General features: G+C 42.5%; 2 protein-coding genes across 3 annotated transcripts in view; one reads left to right on the forward strand and one right to left on the reverse strand.

Moving 5' to 3' along the window:
* The first annotated feature begins 1662 nt into the window (after positions 1–1662).
* On the forward strand, positions 1663–19177 carry NOL7 (nucleolar protein 7). Of its 2 annotated transcripts, none has more exons than XM_077810595.1 (8): positions 1663–1823; positions 4543–4603; positions 5983–6041; positions 6705–6736; positions 8009–8090; positions 9338–9459; positions 9542–9619; positions 18057–19177. In XM_077810595.1, exons 1-8 carry the CDS (start codon positions 1672–1674, stop codon positions 18404–18406), a joined length of 936 nt encoding a protein of 311 aa, XP_077666721.1. In that variant the 5' UTR covers positions 1663–1671; the 3' UTR covers positions 18407–19177. The 2 variants fall into 2 exon arrangements, with proteins under 2 accessions (XP_077666721.1, XP_077666722.1); XM_077810596.1 differs by lacking the exon at positions 18057–19177 and adding an exon at positions 10782–11109.
* RANBP9 (RAN binding protein 9) overlaps positions 12788–19177 on the reverse strand; it is a 70447-nt gene continuing 64057 nt past the window's right edge. The window contains exons 12-14 of the mRNA XM_077810594.1: positions 15755–15906; positions 14666–14777; positions 12788–13760 (exon numbers count right to left, since the gene is read on the reverse strand). Coding sequence (XP_077666720.1) covers positions 13630–13760; positions 14666–14777; positions 15755–15906 — 395 coding nt within the window. The 3' untranslated portion in view covers positions 12788–13629. The remainder of the gene's footprint in view (positions 13761–14665; positions 14778–15754; positions 15907–19177) is intronic.

A 19177-nucleotide genomic window follows, 5' to 3' on the forward strand; every position in this document is an offset into this window, starting at 1 on the left:
AATACAGGTTTTCTCACCCCCCCACCCCCATACACACACAAACTCACTCTCCTGCTGGCAATAGCTCATCCAAACTGACCACTCCCCTTACAATGTACATGATAATCAAGCTGGGCCATTTCCAGCATAAATCCAAGCTTAACCAGAACGTCATGGGGGGGGAACAAGGGGAAATAGGCTACCTTGCATAATGACTTAGCCACTCCCAGTCTCTATTTAAGCCTAAATTAATAGTATCCAATTTGCAAATGAATTCCAATTCAGCAGTTTCTCGCTGGAGTCTGGATTTGAAGTTTTTTTGTTGTAAGATAGCGACCTTCATGTCTGTGATTGCGTGACCAGAGAGATTGAAGTGTTCTCCGACTGGTTTATGAATGTTAGAATTCTTGACATCTGATTTGTGTCCATTTATTCTTTTACGTAGAGACTGTCCAGTTTGACCAATGTACATGGCAGAGGGGCATTGCTGGCACATGATGGCATAAATCACATTGGTGGATGTGCAGGTGAACGAGCCTCTGATAGTGTGGCTGATGTTATTAGGCCCTGTGATGGTGTCCCCTGAATAGATATGTGGGCACAATTGGCAACGGGCTTTGTTGCAAGGATAAGTTCCTGGGTTAGTGGTTCTGTTGTGTGGTATGTGGTTGTTGGTGAGCATTTGCTTCAGGTTGGGGGGCTGTCTGTAGGTAAGGACTGGCCCACCTTGATTATCATGCACATTGTAAGGGGAGTGGTCAGTTTGGATTAGCTATTACCAGCAGGAGAGTGAGTTTGTGTGTGTATGGGGGTGGGGGGTGGTGAGAAAACCTGTATTTGTGCTGGAAATGGCCCACCTTGATTATCATGCACATTGTAGGGAGAGTGGTCGCTTTGGATAAGCTATTACCAGCAGGAGAGTGAGTTTGTGTGTGTGTTTTTTTAAAAAAAAAAAGGGCGGGGGGGTGAGAGAACCTGGATTTGTGCTGGAAATGGCCCAACTTGATGATCACTTTAGATAGTTGTCACTTTGGATGGGCTATCACCAGCAGGCGAGTGAATTTGTGTGGAGGGTGAGAAAACCTGGATTTGTGCTGGAAATGGCCTAACCTGATGATTACGTTAGATAAGCTATTACCAGCAGGAGAGTGGGGTGGGAGGAGGTATTGTTTCATGGTCTCTGTGTGTATATAAAGTCTTCTGCAGTTTCTATGGTATGCATCTGATGAAGTGAGCTGTAGCTCACGAAAGCTCATGCTCAAATAAATTGGTTAGTCTCTAAGGTGCCCCAAGTCCTCCTTTTCTTTTTGCGAATACAGACTGACACAGCTGCTACTCTGAAACTCTCCTTGCGCAGCGCTACTGCAGCCTGCCTGGGCGCTGGGAGCAGGTCGGGATGGGGGAGGGGCCGGGGCACAGTGTCGCGCGGGTTGCGGGGAGCGCAGCGCGGGTTGCCGGGAGCGCAGCGCGGGTCAGGTGGGGCAGCGCCCAATGAGGCAGCGGTTCTCGGGCCGCGCGCTCGGCTCGCTCCAGGGGCTCAGGGCGCCCGCCAGCAATTACAGAGCGGGAGCGCGGCGCGTGGGCGGTCCTAGGCTGAGCCGGCCGCGGGGCAGGCTGGGAGCTGTAGGTCAAGCCTGACCGCGGCGGCCCCGCGACTGCTTCCGGGTCAGAGGTGAAGGGGGGGGGCGCGCGATGCTGGAGAAAGAAGCTGCCGCCCCGGAGCCTCCCGCGGGCGCCGCCGCCACCTCCGAGGAGGACGAGGAGGCGCCCGAGGAGGTGACCTTCGAGCGGGCGAGAGCCGCGGCGGAGACCGAGCGGAGACGCGCCGGGGACACAGCGCGGAGGTAACAGCCCGACGTGGCCGCAATCGCCCCGCTTAGGCCAGACCCACCCCTCCCCCCACCCGCAGGGAGCCGCTGACCCGCAACGCGCCGCTGCGGGCAGGGGGCGGGGCGAGGAACCGCGGCCCGTCAGAACGTGGGGGCCCGGAGCAGGCGCGTGCTACCCGAGCGTGCCCCGCCACGCGCTGCTGCTGCGGCCGCTGTCGCCGCCCGGGTCCCGCTGCGGGGCGCCCCGGGCCCTCGAGCTGCAGCGGCCCCCGGCAACTTCCCGTGGGCGCGCGGTTGCCCGGCTGGTGGGACGTTCGTGCGCGTCCGTCACGGCACCTTGGACCCCGGCCGGGAGCCTTTCGCTCCGCAGTCCAAGTGGCCTTCGCTTTGCCAGCGGCAGGCAGGGCAGCCAGGCCGGAGCCCTCCCGCAGGGCACTGTTAGTCATGGGGCCTTTCACCTGTTGAACACTTCTGCCATTTTGCATGGTCCAGGTGTAGCTCCAGGTTGGTTGCTCTTAAATCTAAAGAGGAGTGAAGTAGGGAAGCACTCAACTTTCTGACTTGCCCTGTGTAGGGAAGCCTTCGCAACGTTTCACAGGTATCAATTTTGGCCTGAAAAAAATTTCAATAAATGGTTTAAGGTTAAAATTTTAAGGCAGTGGTTCTCAAACCTCTTTTTTTCGTGGACCACTTGAAAATGGCTGAGGGTCTCAGCGGACCACTTAATGATCTTTCCAAAAATTTGCTAACTATTGTAAAGCACTTGGGGGGTGGGGGGGTTTATATAGCTTTTTTATCCAAATAATTGGTTTTTTGTTCTACAAATAAAAGCACAACTGCTATTTTAATATTAGTAGTCTTACTTTTCTAATGCAATGGATGTGCCCTCTCTCCTCCGCCACAGCAGCCCCCGAACTGGGGATGGGAAGGAGGGCTGTCTCTCTCTGGCAGCCGCAGTCCTGGAGCTGGGGAAAGTCGCTTCTTTCTCTGGCTGCCTCAGCCCTGCACATCCCAAAATCCTCTCACCCCCTTTTCTCACGCCAGTGCCCCCTCCCATCTACTCCCTATTCCCTGCCACCACCTCATATGTGCATCTTCTCCAGGGTCCAGGCACCTAATTAGTGGAGCCCTGCTGCCCTTTCATTCTCTTGTGTGCGGCTACCCAGGCGCACCTCTTAGAGGGAACTATCCGCGGACCACATGAATGGAGCTTGTTCGCAGACCACAGTTTGAGAACCTCTGATTTAAGGTGATCTCTCCTCCTTTCTTTTCTGCACTGGTCAGAACATCTTTCAAGAGCAGGAGAATGAAGCCCAATAGCATCATGGGAGATTCTGCTGGGCACACAGAGGATGTTGGCCTAGCTGTACAGTGATCCCCTCTAAAAGCAATGCATATAAAGTGGTGGCACTTTTATCCTATTATAATTAATCAATTGATCCATGTTTTAGCTGCTTTAACTGTAAAGATTCCTCTTTGATTTCAGCTTCTACCTGTTTGCTAACCATATGTGATAGAATCTTTTTTTTTATTGTTAATGTGCTTGCAGGAAAATTTAACTTACAAACACAGTATATGTTGTGTTTACACCTTTCTTGCATTATGAATTCAGACCAGTTCTCCAATTTGTCAAGGTTATTTTGAATTCTAATTCTGTCCTCCAAAATGCTTGCAACCCTTCCCAGCTTGGTGTCATCTGCAAATTATGTAAGCATATGCTCCCCTCTCATTAATGAAAATATTGAATAGTTGCAAACTGACGACTCACTTCTGTGGGACCCCACTAGATGTGTCCTCCCAGTTTGATAGTGAACCATTTATGACTACTCTTTCAACCACTTGTGCACCCACCTTATAGTAATTTCATCTAGACCATATTTGTGGGGGTCTGGCCCAGTGTGGGCAGCCGGGGGCTGGGGTGTGAGTGGCTGGCCAGGTATTAACAGTTAAGGTCGGTTAACATTTTACATCCCTAAATGCAGTGCATAAGTCCCTTTGTGAATCCAGCCCTTTTCCATTTTGTTTGACGTGGAGTAACTAAGGCGTGGGTGTTCTAAGCTAAAAACACAGTGAGGACAAGCAACTTCAATTTTAGCAGTGAGGCAAAGGCCTGAGAATCTTTCCCTGAAATAAGATTGGGGGTAATGGGCTCATATGTTTGTGCCAAAGTAGAGTAGTACAAATTTGTGTGTAACGGTGACTGTGTGTGTGTTTGTTTCTGTATATGGAACAACAGTAGATCTGCTGCCTAATAGCTTTTGTTGACAATTTATTGGTTAGTATTTAAAATACTATTTTACTATGCCTTCAACTAATTTGTGTACATTAAATGTTTGTTTGCTATAAAAACTGTATTACCTAACTACGATGGAAGGAGACTAATAAAGAAATAACACCATCTTCATTTGGGGTTTTGCCTTTGGTTTAACTCTGTAGAACGCTTCTCCAAACTAGAAAAATATCTTGTTTTATTTGTGCCCAAATTTTAAAATGGAGATTTCACAATGGTAGCAAATAGTGATGGAACTATCAAAACAGTGAATCGTAATTTGCTTCCCTTGCACCAGAGGATGGGGAAAGGTAGAGAGAGCAGATTGTGGAAAGCATATCTGCATGTGTCGCAATTTGCTGCCTCCGGACCCAAAGATGCAGAAAGGCAGAGGCAGCAAATTGTGATGGTAGTACTTTGTAACATTGTACCAGCGCTGACCTGCATGTTCTCTCCTCCCCACAGGGACAGGGAGCTGCTGAAGGAGAAGCGGCGGCGGCAAGAGGAGCTCTTCAAAGAGCAGAAGGTAAAGAGGGCCTGCTTCGGCCAGGCCAGGTTGCCTTGCCTTGTCCTTTGTGATCGCAGGCCCTGCTCACTGAGGGTGCCAGGCTGCTGCAAGAGAGATGTAGCCTACAGGCCAAGAGGCATCCTTGTTTGCCATGAGCCTGGATGATGAGCCCCCTGCCCAAGGACAGTGTCTCTCATGACAGTGTGGGAGTGGAGGAGCCTTTACTGCAAAGTCCACTCAGTGCGGCCAGGGTATTAACAATTCTGGTTAATATCACCACTCTGCAGGAACGAATCCCGCCCCATCCACTGTAGTGTGAATGGGATTTGGCTGTTGGCAGCCACATGCCACTTCGTGAAAAGCAAGGCCCTGGCTGCAAGCAGGGAAGGAAGCCCTGAGAGCCCACCACAGGCAGGTTTGGGAGACTACAGTAAGGCAAGGAAGCACTGGGACTTGCCTTTCCTTGCTGCAGCCCTGCAAACCGGCCTACGCACAGGGGAGTGCACAGGCGATAAGGGCCTGCAGGCTGGGAGGCTGTGGCGAGGGCAGTAGCAGGGATGGGGGCTGTAGCCCAGATGCCAAAGCTGCACAGTACCTCTCCCTGCGTTCTCCAGGTTCTGCCCTCCTGGGGGCCTGAATCCAAGGAAAACAAGCACGCTGAGCACTGACCCCTGGAGGGTGCAGGGGGAAACGGTATTGTGTAGCTCTGTGGGCCTCCAGTGCCCCCACTCCATTTGGGTAGCAGCACCCCTCCCCACTGCTGCCTTGCCTGCAGGCAGGTTTGCAGAGGGCAGTCAGGGAAAGCACATTCTAGCACTGCTTCCCTTATCGGCAACTGCCAGATAATGGCAACTTTTTGCTGGCAGCTGAGGGGTTGCTAATAAGTGGACTCTACTGTACCAAGATATATAAAATCTATGGCTGTCTGAACTTGACAGCTGGGTGGGCTGGGTAGCTACCATCTATCACCACTTATTTATTTCTTCAGTCAAGAAGGAGCTAAGCCCCCGGAGCTCTAGGAACTGATTAGAACCCATGGGTCTATTCAAACCTACTTACCAGTAGCCGAGCCCAGAGACCCACATGAACGTATTTTGAACATCTGCATAATCTACTTATTCTTTTGTACTCTTTGTAGTAGAGTAGACAGGACTAAATTTGCTGGTGGAGCTTGTAAGAATAGCCCACCTCCCTCCCCCGCGCCCCCCCCCAGTTTACAAGTGATTTTTCACCAAGAGTTGAAGTTAACCAAATTTTTGAATATTTGTTGACATTGGTATTTTGACAAGTTCAAAAATATGTAGAACAGCTTTGCTGTCATCAAATACTGTCTTGAAAAGGAACATCACATAAATGAAGAGTTGTAGCCATTAAAGCATTTCCTTAATTTTCTTTAGAAAAGAAAATTACTTCCTGAAAATGTTCTAGAGGAGTTAACTTCAGGACCACAGATTAAGTAAGTATAAGTAGTGCCCTAATGCACAAAACAGTGCCCTAATTTTATTAGGACTTAGCTGTATTTTCTGGCTTGCAAAAAAAGATCAGCAGTAATAAAGAATCAGTGGTTGGAACTTTGATGATGGGTGGGCAAGAACAGAATGCATTTCTCTCTCCTATAACTATATTGTCTCTGCGGATCTAAGAGTTAGAGGTTTCTTCAGACTCGCTTTTCTAATTATACTCACATTATATCTTTCCAGATATGGTTACAATCAGAAAATTAGCTATGTAAAAACGTCACGTTGCTTAGATTGTTTCTCCCTCTGTGTGTCTTTAATAATGAATTGTGTTGTTGCAAGAGGATGGTTTATGGCATTAACAGGATTGTACATGTGCTATTGAAGCTTACTATTTAAGGTATTTTTGAACATTCAACAGCGTACTGAAACTTAAAGACAAAGTTCTAGTAGGGTTACCTAGGTTGTTCCAATCCCCATCTAATCTTTAAGGCTCAAGATCATATACAAAAATAATTATTTGAAAGTCTTTATTCTATTTAGGACTTTGTAAATATTGTAAGGAGTTAAAATACATAACTGTGAATAACCACAGATTGATGGGCTCTTTCCTAAATGTGAAGAGTAACGTTTCTAAACAAACTTTCTCATTCCCTCCTAAGCAACAATAACCTGTCTGACACAACCAAACAAGGTAAGATATAAACTTATGTTAATTTCTTTTTATGATGTCCCAGATATGAGGTCCATTCTGTGTTAGAAATAGCTGCAGTAAGATTGTTCTGTGGCGCTGCAATCCCTTGTGATAGTGAAACCTGAATTTAACAATTAGTGATTGCTGCAGCTTAGCAATTCTAACTTCCTCTCTGACTCTCCTTTCTTCTGGAGTTATCAGTGTTGGCCCTAGTTCCATGTCCTCTGTTTTGAGAGGCCTGCTGTGCAAGTGCTTGATTTAAAATACTCAGTGTTTGAAGAAACTTTTAGCATAGACAGAACAGCTTGGAGAGCTGGACAGCCTAAATAAAGAAGAGGGATCGGTGGAAGACAACCAGGTTTTTCTGGGTGACCCAACACTGGAAGGCATTCATTTGTATTTGCATCTTTGTAATTCTCAGAAATGACCACAACCATAAAACAGCCTTTACTAATGCACTTGTTATCTTCCTTGATTCTTGGAGCAGGGCCATGTATGTTCCGTATTCTCATGGCACTGTAGAAACAGAGGAGAAACCTCTCCCCTCATCAAAACCAAAATCCAGGGCACTCACAAAGACATAAATGTGTAGTGCTGTAGTCCCTTTCATCTGCAGATCTCAATTGTTTTACAAATATAATTTCACAACCTCCTGTAAGCTATGTAAACATTACCCCCAATTTTATATCTTCATAATGCTTTAGAAACAATAATGGAGTTGAACTCTAGGTTTCTTGAGAAATCAGTCTTCATGAGTGGTGCTTAATTCTCTAAGATACAGGGAGTGAAGCCAACCTTGGACTGTATTTTAGGACTCCTTGGGCTATGCACAGCCATTGTGCAACATTACAGGCTGTTTCATCTCTACAGCTTTATTGCTCACTTTCACTGTTGGAAAACTTGAAGTGCTAAATACTGATCCGCTAATGTTTTGATTCTTGCCTCTCATCCTTTCCTGTGACCCAGCCACAGCAATGATTCCTCTTCGCACCCCCCTACCCCCGTATTGTTCAGGAAGGTAGTAATTAAGCTCTGAAATCACATGTAAAGGTGTGTCCTCCAAAGCCTGTTTTGTCCTCAACAAGGCCGTTCAGGCAGAGTACTGAAAGCAGCACCTCTTACCATATGAGCTGCTGCTACTGGAAATGTTTGGTTCAATCAAAGACCTGTGAATTGTTTTTTCCAAAGGCCTACCTATGATCAGTTTCACTTACTATCTGGGGATTGACATTAGTGTGTAGAAATTGTTTGACTGTCTTGCATCTATTTTAGGTGAAAATCGAAATGAGTCTGAAAATAAGAATGAAGAACGTAACACAGGACAGGACAACAGAGGAAACAAACGGGTTGTTAGGTATGATAAGTAGCTCCAGTTCAGTTAAAGTGTTACTGTGGTCAAAATCGTAAAGGGCTTGAACTCACTCTATTTTGAGATCAAACTTCTACCCCTCAGTCATGTCAGTTTGACTCAGGCCATGCTGTGTGAGTGAAAGATGTGGGATACCTCTTTCCTGCAGTACAATGCTTTTTCAATGATAAGGAGAGGAATGCTTTTTCTTGTCTTACTAATGTGGGGGCTTTGGGATCCCAACACTTTCATGCACCCCATATCATTCCTCCCTGTGACATCCTTTTGATATAAGTCAAGTGGTCTCCTGAGAAGAATGCATTTTAGCACCTCCCACACCTGTGCTATTTTTGAAGTAATATGTGGCCAAGTAGGTTTTACAATGAAACTACAATATGAATGTGTTGCAGTTGGTCTGTGCTTAAAGGCAGCATGCTCTGCCAACAGACAGGAGCAGCAGAGGCTATGGAATAGCCAGAAAGGCCCTCTGGCTGATGCTGTGGAGGGAAATGTGTGCCTTTTGGTAATAGACAGCAAAGATAAACTTGCTAAAAATTGCTGAGTGTCTCTCAACAATCCTGTGAGTTTTCTTCTCCCTTTTGCTAGGAGCTTCAGGACACCGATAATTCCTCCTCTGCCTACAGGGAAAACTATGCCCAGAAAGTCTGCATTTGTGCATGGATTCCCCTAGTCATTCTGAGTGCTGCAGGGAGATCTCATCTGCAAATATAGAAAAGAAGGGTTAAGGTTCCTGCCCTATGCATATGACTTGGCTATCATGCTGTGCAACAGTAGTGAGGGACTAAAATGATGCCTCATGGGCAGTGAAGTCCCCTTGCTGGAAGTGGTGGGATGAAGCCTTTGGATCCCACAGAAAAAATATCAAAATTATTCAAACATGGTCTAAGCATCCAACTGGTGACATGAGTCTGGAGAATAGTTGGCACTGGCTTTTGGCAGGAATGCTTTTATGCTCCCACAACTTTAAATGCAGAGACATCATTTTTGGTGCTGTCGAACTCTGGGGAAAGATGTGTATATGAGACTTGCTGGTATGAGTTCTCCATAATATAGAAATACTTTTGTATTTCACCAAAACATTTTTGTTCTAATGAAGTTGAAAAATATTACATGAGTGGAACATGGCTTAGGAATTAGAAGCCAGTAAAAGCATATTTTGTAGCAAGATGTTGGCCAGAACATATACTGTTTGGGGGTTTTAAACAAGTGACTTTATTTTTTAACTTAACTAGATTCAAAGGAAACTATATGGCCGTGTGCTTAAAAGATCAAGATCTAACCAGCCAGTACCAAAAAATGGCCAAAGACTTTGTACAGAGTCATCTATATGGACCAGGCACCAACCGAACAACTGGTAAAGTAACTCTTCCAGGTGTAATTCTGTATCTTTTTGATCATCTGCCTCTGTGACTAACTTTTCCTTTCATTTATTTCAGCAAACCAGTTCTTTTCTTTTGTGAACAAGAAGAGTCCACTTAAAAAAGCTGCAGTTCAGTTTGTGAACAAATATTGGGGTAAGTGTAGTGAACCCAAAATGCTTTGTTTGTATTTAAAATGTGCAAAAATACTTGAGTATGATAAAATTGTCAGCTAAAGCAAGGACAAAAATTAGCCACAAAGGGGTTTGGTTAACAGTACACAATCTGGAACAGTGTAGTTTAATATTTATAAATCTGAAGCAAGGCACAATATTACAGTAGTTATTAAGAGCCTTTTGTTGAAGGGAAGGCTAAACTCCATGCAACATGATGATGATTAGGTTTAAGACAACAGTAGGTGGAGCAATTTAAATGCACCTGATATTGTTTTACTATAGGCAAAAGTCAACATTTTGAAAACTAGAGCCCTGAACCTGCAAACAGGCTTATAACTGTAGTTCTAAGAATGGTGCTTAAACATATACACGAGTGTTTGGTAGAATCTGCCACTTAAACAAAATGGCTTCAGTATTAACGTAAAGCTAGCGCTTGCGTTCATACACACAGCCTAAAAATAATGAATATAAAATCTATTCCTTTCAAACTGCTGGTCAAAGCATGTTTTCTTGATTTGTGAATGTTCAGTATATCACAGGATGGAGTTTGCTTATCAACATGGTATTGAGTTCTCAGGGTTGGGATGTTGAGGCCCTCAACTTGTCTTTTTTGGTGTAGGTGGGCATTAAGTGTGAAAGTCTTAATATTATTTTTCAGCCCTTTAAAGGGGGAATAAACTAGTAGAATTTAGTATTGTGGGGGAAGAAGATGATTAGCTAATGTGTATAAAACGGTACACACTAATGTCAAAGAAAGCAACAGACGTTGAAGGTGTTGTGTGTGTGAAATACAGTACTCATCTGTGGGCTTCAAAATGGAAGAAAGTCAACTCTTTTTTTAGAATACTATTCAGAAGTTACAAAAGGCAAAAGTATCTCTGCTCCTATTGTTCTTTGCACCAGGATTTTATGACATTCTTGAAATGGCACAGTGGAGTCAAGTGAAACGCTGAGGCAGATGGTTTTCTATACTACCAAATTGCTCCTCTTGCTGTAACATGGAGCCCCTTTTATAGCATTGCAGAATAAACTGGATGAAGCACACACTCAGTGCTATGTAGTCTATTAAAACTTTCCAAATGAAAGCTCCCTGGACATACCCCAGAATCTGCAGCCTAATACTACATTTTCTTTGCTTTTAGGGTCAGAGGAAAAACAGAAAGCTAAGCAGTTTAAAAAACACTGGATGTCTATAAAGAAAAAAAAACCAAAGAATTAAGATAAAGCCAGCATTTCCTTAGCGTCTATCTTTGAGGTCTGTCTGTAAAGCTCCTGTGTTTCACGCATTAACTTTTAAAATATGGCCAGGAGCCACCTTATCTCTTAAACCCACCACTGCTGTGATATCTGCAAGAAATCAGTTAATGGATAGGGTTTTTTTTAAAATCAATATCCAGCTGACTCTCTGCAACCTAAGTTATCAAAATAACTTGTACATTATACCATAATTAATAAAACCTATTTTAAGTATATCTTGTGTAAGAGTGTTGTGTTCACCTGCTGGATGATGATTTCTGGAAGCAGAGCCTTGCTCTGCTTCCCCACCATCTAGAAGGCTCTTGTGATCAGCAACTTGTGCCCTTGCCAAGGGCACCTGCTATTCTGAAGGGAGTCTTCCCTAGCCAAGCTGCAATCAATGGAATGGTACCTGAGGTCCCAGGGTAGGGCATTTGAATCAGCTCTGATGCTACCACTGCACAATGCTTGAGTTCCGCCTTCAGGAACCTTCAGCTTCATAAGGTCAGGCAGTTTGTCATTACTGCACATTACCCACCTGGACTTTTGATTGAGATAATACAAAAAGCACATTACAAGGCAAGAATTGCTTCTGTACAGTACCCACCACAGATTTCCCCTATTTCTCAATTCATGTCATTTAAGCTGAACTATGGCTAGCAAAAGGCCATAAGAGCACAGACAAGGTGAAAAGGTCAGTTTAAAACCAGCAGTCATCTGCAGGATTTTCATATGGGGAATTTGAAGCAAGCTGTCTGTACTGTAATCAAGTGATGAAGCCCATCTTTATAAAACAGCAGCAACACAGTTGTGAGCTCAAGTTTAATGTTTACTTTCTGATACAGAGCACTTCTATAGGAAAAAAAGGCTAGATTCTCAACCCTCAACTTTTCACAAATCCAATATTCCTCCACCACCAGGGTTAGGAGCAAACTATATGCCCTGGTACTTTAACCTTGAAAGTTGATCTTTTCTCCCCCTCAGGAAGTTGCTAATCCATGGCAATATTCCTGCCTTATCTAATAGCCTCAAAATTATGTAGGTAGTTTACTAGAATTGTGTAAACAGAAGCTACACCTAATGGGTTCCTATGATATATTCTAGGTGTAAATTTGGTTGAATTAGCTGCCTCCCATTTGCTGGTATAGTACCTGACTTTAATAAGACTGCATAATTAGCAGCCCTACCAGTTCCTGCCTTCAGAAATTTATTGTTCTGCAATGGGATTGTCAACTTGCCGACTATTTTCAGGTAACAGAGTGCTCAGTGGCCCCTAGGATGATGTCAGTGGTATTGGTCTTCAGTTGACTCACTGCATTGCCTTAGAGGCTTCTTGTGGAGCTGCTTTCAAGTTGAGTATTCACTCTTCAAATTCCCTTTGAGTAATCTACCTTACCTGCAGTAGTTTGTTTCTGTTGCAACAGGGGGCTGGACCTTGCCCTTTAATCACACTTCTTGCTTTTTGATGTGTGCCTTCTGAGACACAGTAGCTTTCTTGCTGACTAATATAAGTACTGCAGAAAATAAAATCCAGAGTCTGAATTCCCTTTTCTGAAATTCAGTGTCAGTGCTTTTGGGTTTGATTAAATTAAAGCTTATTTTAAGATGAGCAGGAGGTTGAAAGCATTTGCTTGGTGGCTCCCTCATAGCACTTCACAAATTGTTGGTGCATTCAGTTGAAACTTCAGTCCACTAGCCAAAGACTGGGAAAGCTGGACTCTTCCCCAAGCACTAAACACATCTTGAAGCAGGTAGTATTTTGCTCATGAGAAAGCAGTTTTAAGCTATTTTAACTTTCTACAACCATTTGCTGCTTTTGCCCTGTACATAATTGAAGTGCTCAATTCACATTAGTTTCAAAAGCTGGAACACAAAGTAGAATCAGTGTAGCATACAAATCCAAAGCTATTAATATCTGTAGAATAAGTTTTTAATGGCTGGTTAATTATGATATCACTACATTTTATTGCAATAGTACTCATTTAAGCACTTTTAAAAATGCAAGGTGTACAAAGATTAAATTAAGACTGTAAATTGACTAATATTTGGTTTTTATATAAATAGAGGTCGTAACCACACTGTGACATGTAATACTGTTATTATACAACAGTTAAACTGGTGAGTCTATAACAGAAGTTGTCTGTAGTTAAACAAAGAAAGTTGAAAAGACCATGTTAAAACAAACTACTAAGATCAACAGGTAGGGATTGTAAGTAGCAACAAACATATTCACTCAGCTCCTGAGTATTTCAAGTTTTACAGTACACATTAAAAATATTTCTTCCCATCAACACTATATATCCAAACTGTCAGGTGTTTATGCATTTTGCAAGTTACACTGATTGAACTATGTAATAATAATGAGGGTGGAGGTTGGTAAGTCATCCTGCTTGAACTTTACATCACCCACATGCTAACACATCCACAACATTTTCTATTCTTCTGCCCCACCTCAAGGTGGTAGGATTTTTGGTTTGTTTTGAACAATCATTTAAAGAATTTGTAATGGTCAATTTGGATGTCTGACATCAGTGATACTTTTAACTCTTAGTTGTCTAAGAGGTTAAAGATGGAAAATTTCTCCTAACACTAAGTTAGAAAATCATTTGCATCATGCTGTAAACTAGGAAGCAACATAAAGCGACAGACCTGTCCTTAGTACATAATTAAAAGATCCAAATTCCAGTCAGCAGAGCTGATATACCTCCATGTTGAATATGCCACAATACATACTTGAAATCTTCAAATGCATAGCTAGTGTAGATAGTCTTCCACTGTGGCAAATGCACATGATCCAATTCCCGAACGCGCCATCAATCCTAGACACTGTGAAGCCTGTCCCATTGCTAGGGCGAGCGGTGGCTGCTTTGGCAGATTGTGGGTCTCTGAAAAGATTCAACAATGCAGATGTGTAATAGATCTTTAAAAATTTAGAAGGCAAATCACTTTCTAGGACACAGTACTAGAAATGGAGCTGGCATACTGGAACACCAAAGATCGACCCAGTTTCACACGTTGTAAGCCTTTCAACTATACAGTAACAAACTCTGAATCTGTAATTTAGGCAGGTTTGTATGTATATTACAACATGCACAGTTCATAACATTACTAATGGTTTGAAATCGTTAACCTGTTGAATTTCCTTTGTGCATGAGGTTTTTGATATTTCTCAAAAGATAAGTCTTGCTGTATGATGAACTGTAGTTGCCTGTAAGTCATTATTTACCAAGTTATCACAGAACGGTTTCTCATACTGCGGCGTTACCTATACATGAAATAACTGCATCGCAATCAACGACTACTGTAGTCATTTGAAAAACTGCTGACTTTAATGGTGAAAGGCGGATGTACTCTGGTACTCTCTCTTGGCTCCGAGAGAAGCAAAGCAATATAGTTGTGGCACTTATACCGTGAGTGAGGACTTTGACCCCCAATACCAGGGTTTTATGATAAATTACTGCAAAAGCAACATCACAGAATTTTATTCTGGTGTTTCTCTTCTGCAGTGCACTGTCAGTAAGTCACTAATTTGATATAATCTGTTCAGTGTTGGGGGGTTTTTTGATTGTCCATTGTGCCATGGACACTCAAGTCTCTCAAAACTCTGGTTTATGGATTTTTTATCAGTTTTTCAGGTACTCCCATTAATACAGGTACAGTGGTTATTCAACTATACATATTGCAGAATACACAGCCCTTTGCAAGAGTCTAGGGAATGCAATGTCATTTGTGCTTACAGCACCACTTACCTGAATAAACATGCCATGAAGCAAAAAGCATAAAGAATTACCTAGTATTGCACTATTAAGAACAGAGCACACCGGTTCTCTCTGTATTGGATCAAGCTGGTTTCCAACTGGACTGCTCCAAGGATCCGAATATGCAAGTAAACTGAATGCATCCTGTGGGAAAATTAGTGTTCAGTTTTGTTTTCTATCTAAAACTTACACAGCTATATCAGGTTAGTACAGACATAAAAGCTATTTTCCTCCTTCTAATCTAGAACTAAAATTTAGCTGTCTGCCACACAAGAGGCTGCAAATGCACTTTGTTAATAAATCAGCATACAGGGCTACTGTATGATTAAGGCATGTGCCCAATACTAGAGTTAAGAAAACTGAGCTCATGCCATTTAGCCCAGCAACCTGCAACTTCATAATATTAGAAAAACCTAAAAAAGTTATTTTCAACGTGTGAAAAGGTGACTTAGATTAAAAGTATTTGGTGACAAGGAGAGCAAAAGAGATTTAAAAACAGTATAATAGAGTTCTTGTTTCAGCTAGCAAAACTCAATATGGTTTTTGTATGGGAATTACTTTCCACCACAGTCTTGCATAACTATAAAAAGCAGCTGGAGAAATTATAAGGAAAATAACTGACAAAAATTTTCTCTGCACTTCCCACCCACCCAGAGAGAGCAACCATTACATCACATTTCAGGCATATGTATTCTCCCTTGATATAGCACCCCATGTTCTGCTGCTTGACTGGGTCCAATGTTTATCTGACCGGAACTCGAAATGGCACCTACGTAGTCCACATTCTAGATTTATTGGGAGGCGACTATATGATTTGTTGTATGTGAGGAGGAGACTGTGTGCCTTGTATTTTTAAATCTAGGAATTTTAAAAAAAGAATTTTTAACAGTGGTTACTTCTCTTATTGCCAGAGTAATGTTCACCTTATATGTTCAGACTATAAAACTGCTGTACACAAGATGGGAAGCCATGCTCCTCAGAATAGAAAAATATTGCAATAGCTCTTCTCATTTTCATGAAAAAAAAAGGCAAAAAACTAGCTTTGGTTAAGGCAGCAGATATTGCAAAATTCCACTTGGAAGTGCAGTCACCAAAATTACTAACGTAAAATATAGCCATACCTTTAGCATTTTCTTATTTGTTGTGTTTTTGCCACATTCTCTCCTTAGCTGTTCACTCATTGCCTGCAATTCTCTTCCAAAATGGATCATTCTTTCAATGGCCGCCTGGCTACCTCCACAGAGCTGACGTCTTAACTGACTTGAGTCAACTTCTGCAAGAATGACAAATCAGCATCACTAATACAATATGGCAGTACAAATGTACGCTATTAATAAGTTTCTGCCAACTGATTAATTCATGTAATCAGGAGCAGATGTGTGAGATCTCAGAAAGAAAGTAATTCAGGACCAGGATTCTTGGCACAATGTGCCTGGTGTACAGCGCACAGCTGTGGAGACCTTTAAGTAATTACTGAAGCCTCTACCTACAGAAATTGCATTAGTTTAACAGATTTAATTAAAATGGCCAAAAACCTCATGCATCTTGCATTGGAGTAAATTTAATGACAAGCTGAACTGCTATAAGGCAGGTTCAAAAATCAAGAATATCCAACAGGATTTTGTACTGGTTTAAAGGCACTTTTAGTTAAACTGGTGCAACACTGTGCACAGACCAAGCCTAATGAGCCTATTGTCTACTAGGGGAGAAAAAACAATTCTAGTTGCCTGTTCACATTAGCACCCGGCATTACAAATTCTGAACTGTCAAAACGAGGTTAACAGATCAGACATTGCTACAGAGCTAATCCCAGAAACATACTTTATGTCTGCAAGTCCACTGTCACTTCATAGTTATTAGGAATCTACAGGACCCTTGGGGAAAAAGCTAAAAATAGCACAGCAGGCGTAACTCTCAACTAATCTGAAATCTCAGATCACAAAAGGGTACTGGCTAAAAACTGGAGGTTTTTTTTACATCTTATTTGAGCATTACAAATTGGAACAATTACAGGTGACTGTACTTCCCACTTCTAATACTTTCCACCAAGGGATTTCAAAGCACTTTATGAACATTAATCAATTTCAACATGCTATGAGATGAGAGTTATCCCTATTTTTACAGATAAAGAACCTACAGTAGGGAGAAGTTAGCTGACCTATCAAGATTACACAGGCAGCTATGGAACAGCATTAAGATCTCCAACTCGGACTTGTGCTTTAGCCACAAAGACATCCTCCCTATCTCTTTAAAAATAGTCTAGTCTGTACGTAACTTGCTTGTGATAATAAGGTCTAGCTTTTAATAGCATCCAGCAAATTATAAGAGTAATTTTTACCATAATTATCTTAGATAAGTGAACTGTCACCTCCAAAACAGATCTCTGGTTACTACAATCTCACACACACACACGTGTACATAACACTAGAGAAACTGGAAAGAGTTCAAAAAAGTGAAATATCATAAAATAGGTCTCAAACTGTGGGGTGTAAAGTATTCTGGGTAGTCCAAGAAGCCACATGTCTTTTACAGAAGTGAAACACCCACGAGTCTTGAAGCAGCGATGTGTGTTGCTAGCTGGAGCCCAGTCTAGGACTTCATTTTCCAGAGGCTGTAAACAACTAAATTAAAAAAAAAAAGCAACTCTGTGCCCTGTGCAGCTGTTTCATGTCTATCACAGAAAGCCTCTGTGGAAAAGGCTGCAAGAGAGTAAAGAAGTGGTTTTTCGAACACAAACCAGATCTTGTTATTCAGTTTCAGCAATGTAATACACAGGGTAAGACGCGGGGAATTCAGAGGACTCTTGTTGAGTGCTGGGAACAGAAGTACTGTGCTGAAACAATGACCTAATGTTAGTTTATTAGGGAAGCTGCAGAACAGCATTAGTGTATGCTCTGAGACTGGAGCAGTTTCACAGATCTTTTTAAGAACTGTTGTACTCTGAAAGTCTACAAAAAGATCCATACATTTGTCTCACTTTAAATAAAAAACTGTTTTTTCCAACATGCAGTCCTGCAAATACAGGGATTGATTGTCAAGCTGGATTCTCTCTCTCTCACACATGACCATTATGAAAGATTTAGTGAGGCCAAATTATGGCCTATTTACACCTGTGTAACCCTCAATGCCTTCAGCATGGTTTCACAGGTACATCGGATAGGCCCTATAACTGAAATTTAGATAACTTCCTCTTAGCTGTGCTGGCTCTAAAAGAGGCTGTTAAACTTATCTGTCACTAAAGTCAACAGGTATGAATGAACACAGAACAGGTCTGATGAGTAAGACAGACAGCCATTTTTACAAAGAGTATATAGTCCTACCTTAAAATGTAGCTAAGTCAAATGGGGAAAATATTAAATTTCTGTTTGGTGGGAAGCAGAACCATTTCAATCTCTTATCAACCCTTCCTTTCTCTGTCCACAGGGAAAAGAATATTGTCCCAAAACATCTCCCCAATACCTTGGGTTCCTTGGTATTGGCCATTTTGGAACCCCATCCTCAAAGAAATCTTTCCTAAACCCCCTCTTCTGGTCTTCAAACCACCACCACCCCCAACCTCACCTCATCAGATGCAAGCTGCCCACACACCAGGACACACCAACTCAAAGAAGCACCAGAACAAATGCAAAACCTGCAGACATATCCCCACTGCTACAATTATCAGCACACTTTTCTGTACCCATGGGTCTCTCTACACAGGCTTATCAAAACATGTGGTGTACCTCATCCAGTGCACTAAATGCCTCAGTAACAACTATGTGGGTGAAACCTGACAGACAATCACTACACTCTTGAATGAACTCACACAAGCAAAATTATAAAAGACAGACACCAACCATATCACCGGTGGGTGAACACTTAAAACAATCACTCTCTCAGTCCTCATCCTCCAAGGAAACCTGGACAACACTTTCAAAGACAAGTCTGGGAGCTAGACACTAAAAATCATGGACTGAACAGAGTCACTAGATGCATGGCTTATTACAACAATCTGTAACCCACTAAACAACCTCTCCCTCCCCCCCCGCCTCCTGCCCTCTACTTCCTTTCCTCCCTACCACTGGAGAGGTGTTAAACAGGCCACCTCATCTTGACCGGCCCCTTGAAATATGCGTTAACTACTTATGCTAAACAATCTGTTCAGATCTTGTAGTTTCCCAGACCTGAAGAAGAGCTCTTTGAAAGCTTGTCTCTCACCAACAAAAGTTGGTCCAATAACAGATATTAGTTGTATTGCTATCAATGAATGTTGAGTTTTCAGGGAAAAATTAACTGCTAACATCAATGATCTAAACAAAAAGCACGATGGTTTCCAACTGAAGTTATGTGCCGGCTTAAAATATCTATTCAACATTCCCCTCCCCTGCTTGTTGTCAGATTAACATCATGCCAGATAGTTATGAGATTTACATATAGTACAATACTAGCAAAATGGAAAGTTAAGATTTCAGTTATGTCACTAATTTTCAATTTGGGAAGCATTGCAAGTAAAAACATAACCTTGTTGCCATCACTTTTTATTAAAAATGTAAAATATCACTGCA

This window comes from Eretmochelys imbricata, chromosome 2 (genome assembly GCF_965152235.1).
Source record: "Eretmochelys imbricata isolate rEreImb1 chromosome 2, rEreImb1.hap1, whole genome shotgun sequence".
Taxonomy (NCBI): domain Eukaryota; kingdom Metazoa; phylum Chordata; order Testudines; family Cheloniidae; genus Eretmochelys; species Eretmochelys imbricata.

Bases quoted from the DNA above. Each gene is read 5' to 3' on its own strand.
- NOL7 (XM_077810595.1), top strand. From the start codon at position 1,672: ATGCTGGAGAAAGAAGCTGCCGCCCCGGAGCCTCCCGCGGGCGCCGCC. The intron at 4,604-5,982 runs GTAAAGAGGGCC...AATTTTCTTTAG, and splicing joins AGCTCTTCAAAGAGCAGAAG to AAAAGAAAATTACTTCCTGA. The intron at 6,737-8,008 runs GTAAGATATAAA...CATCTATTTTAG, and splicing joins GTCTGACACAACCAAACAAG to GTGAAAATCGAAATGAGTCT.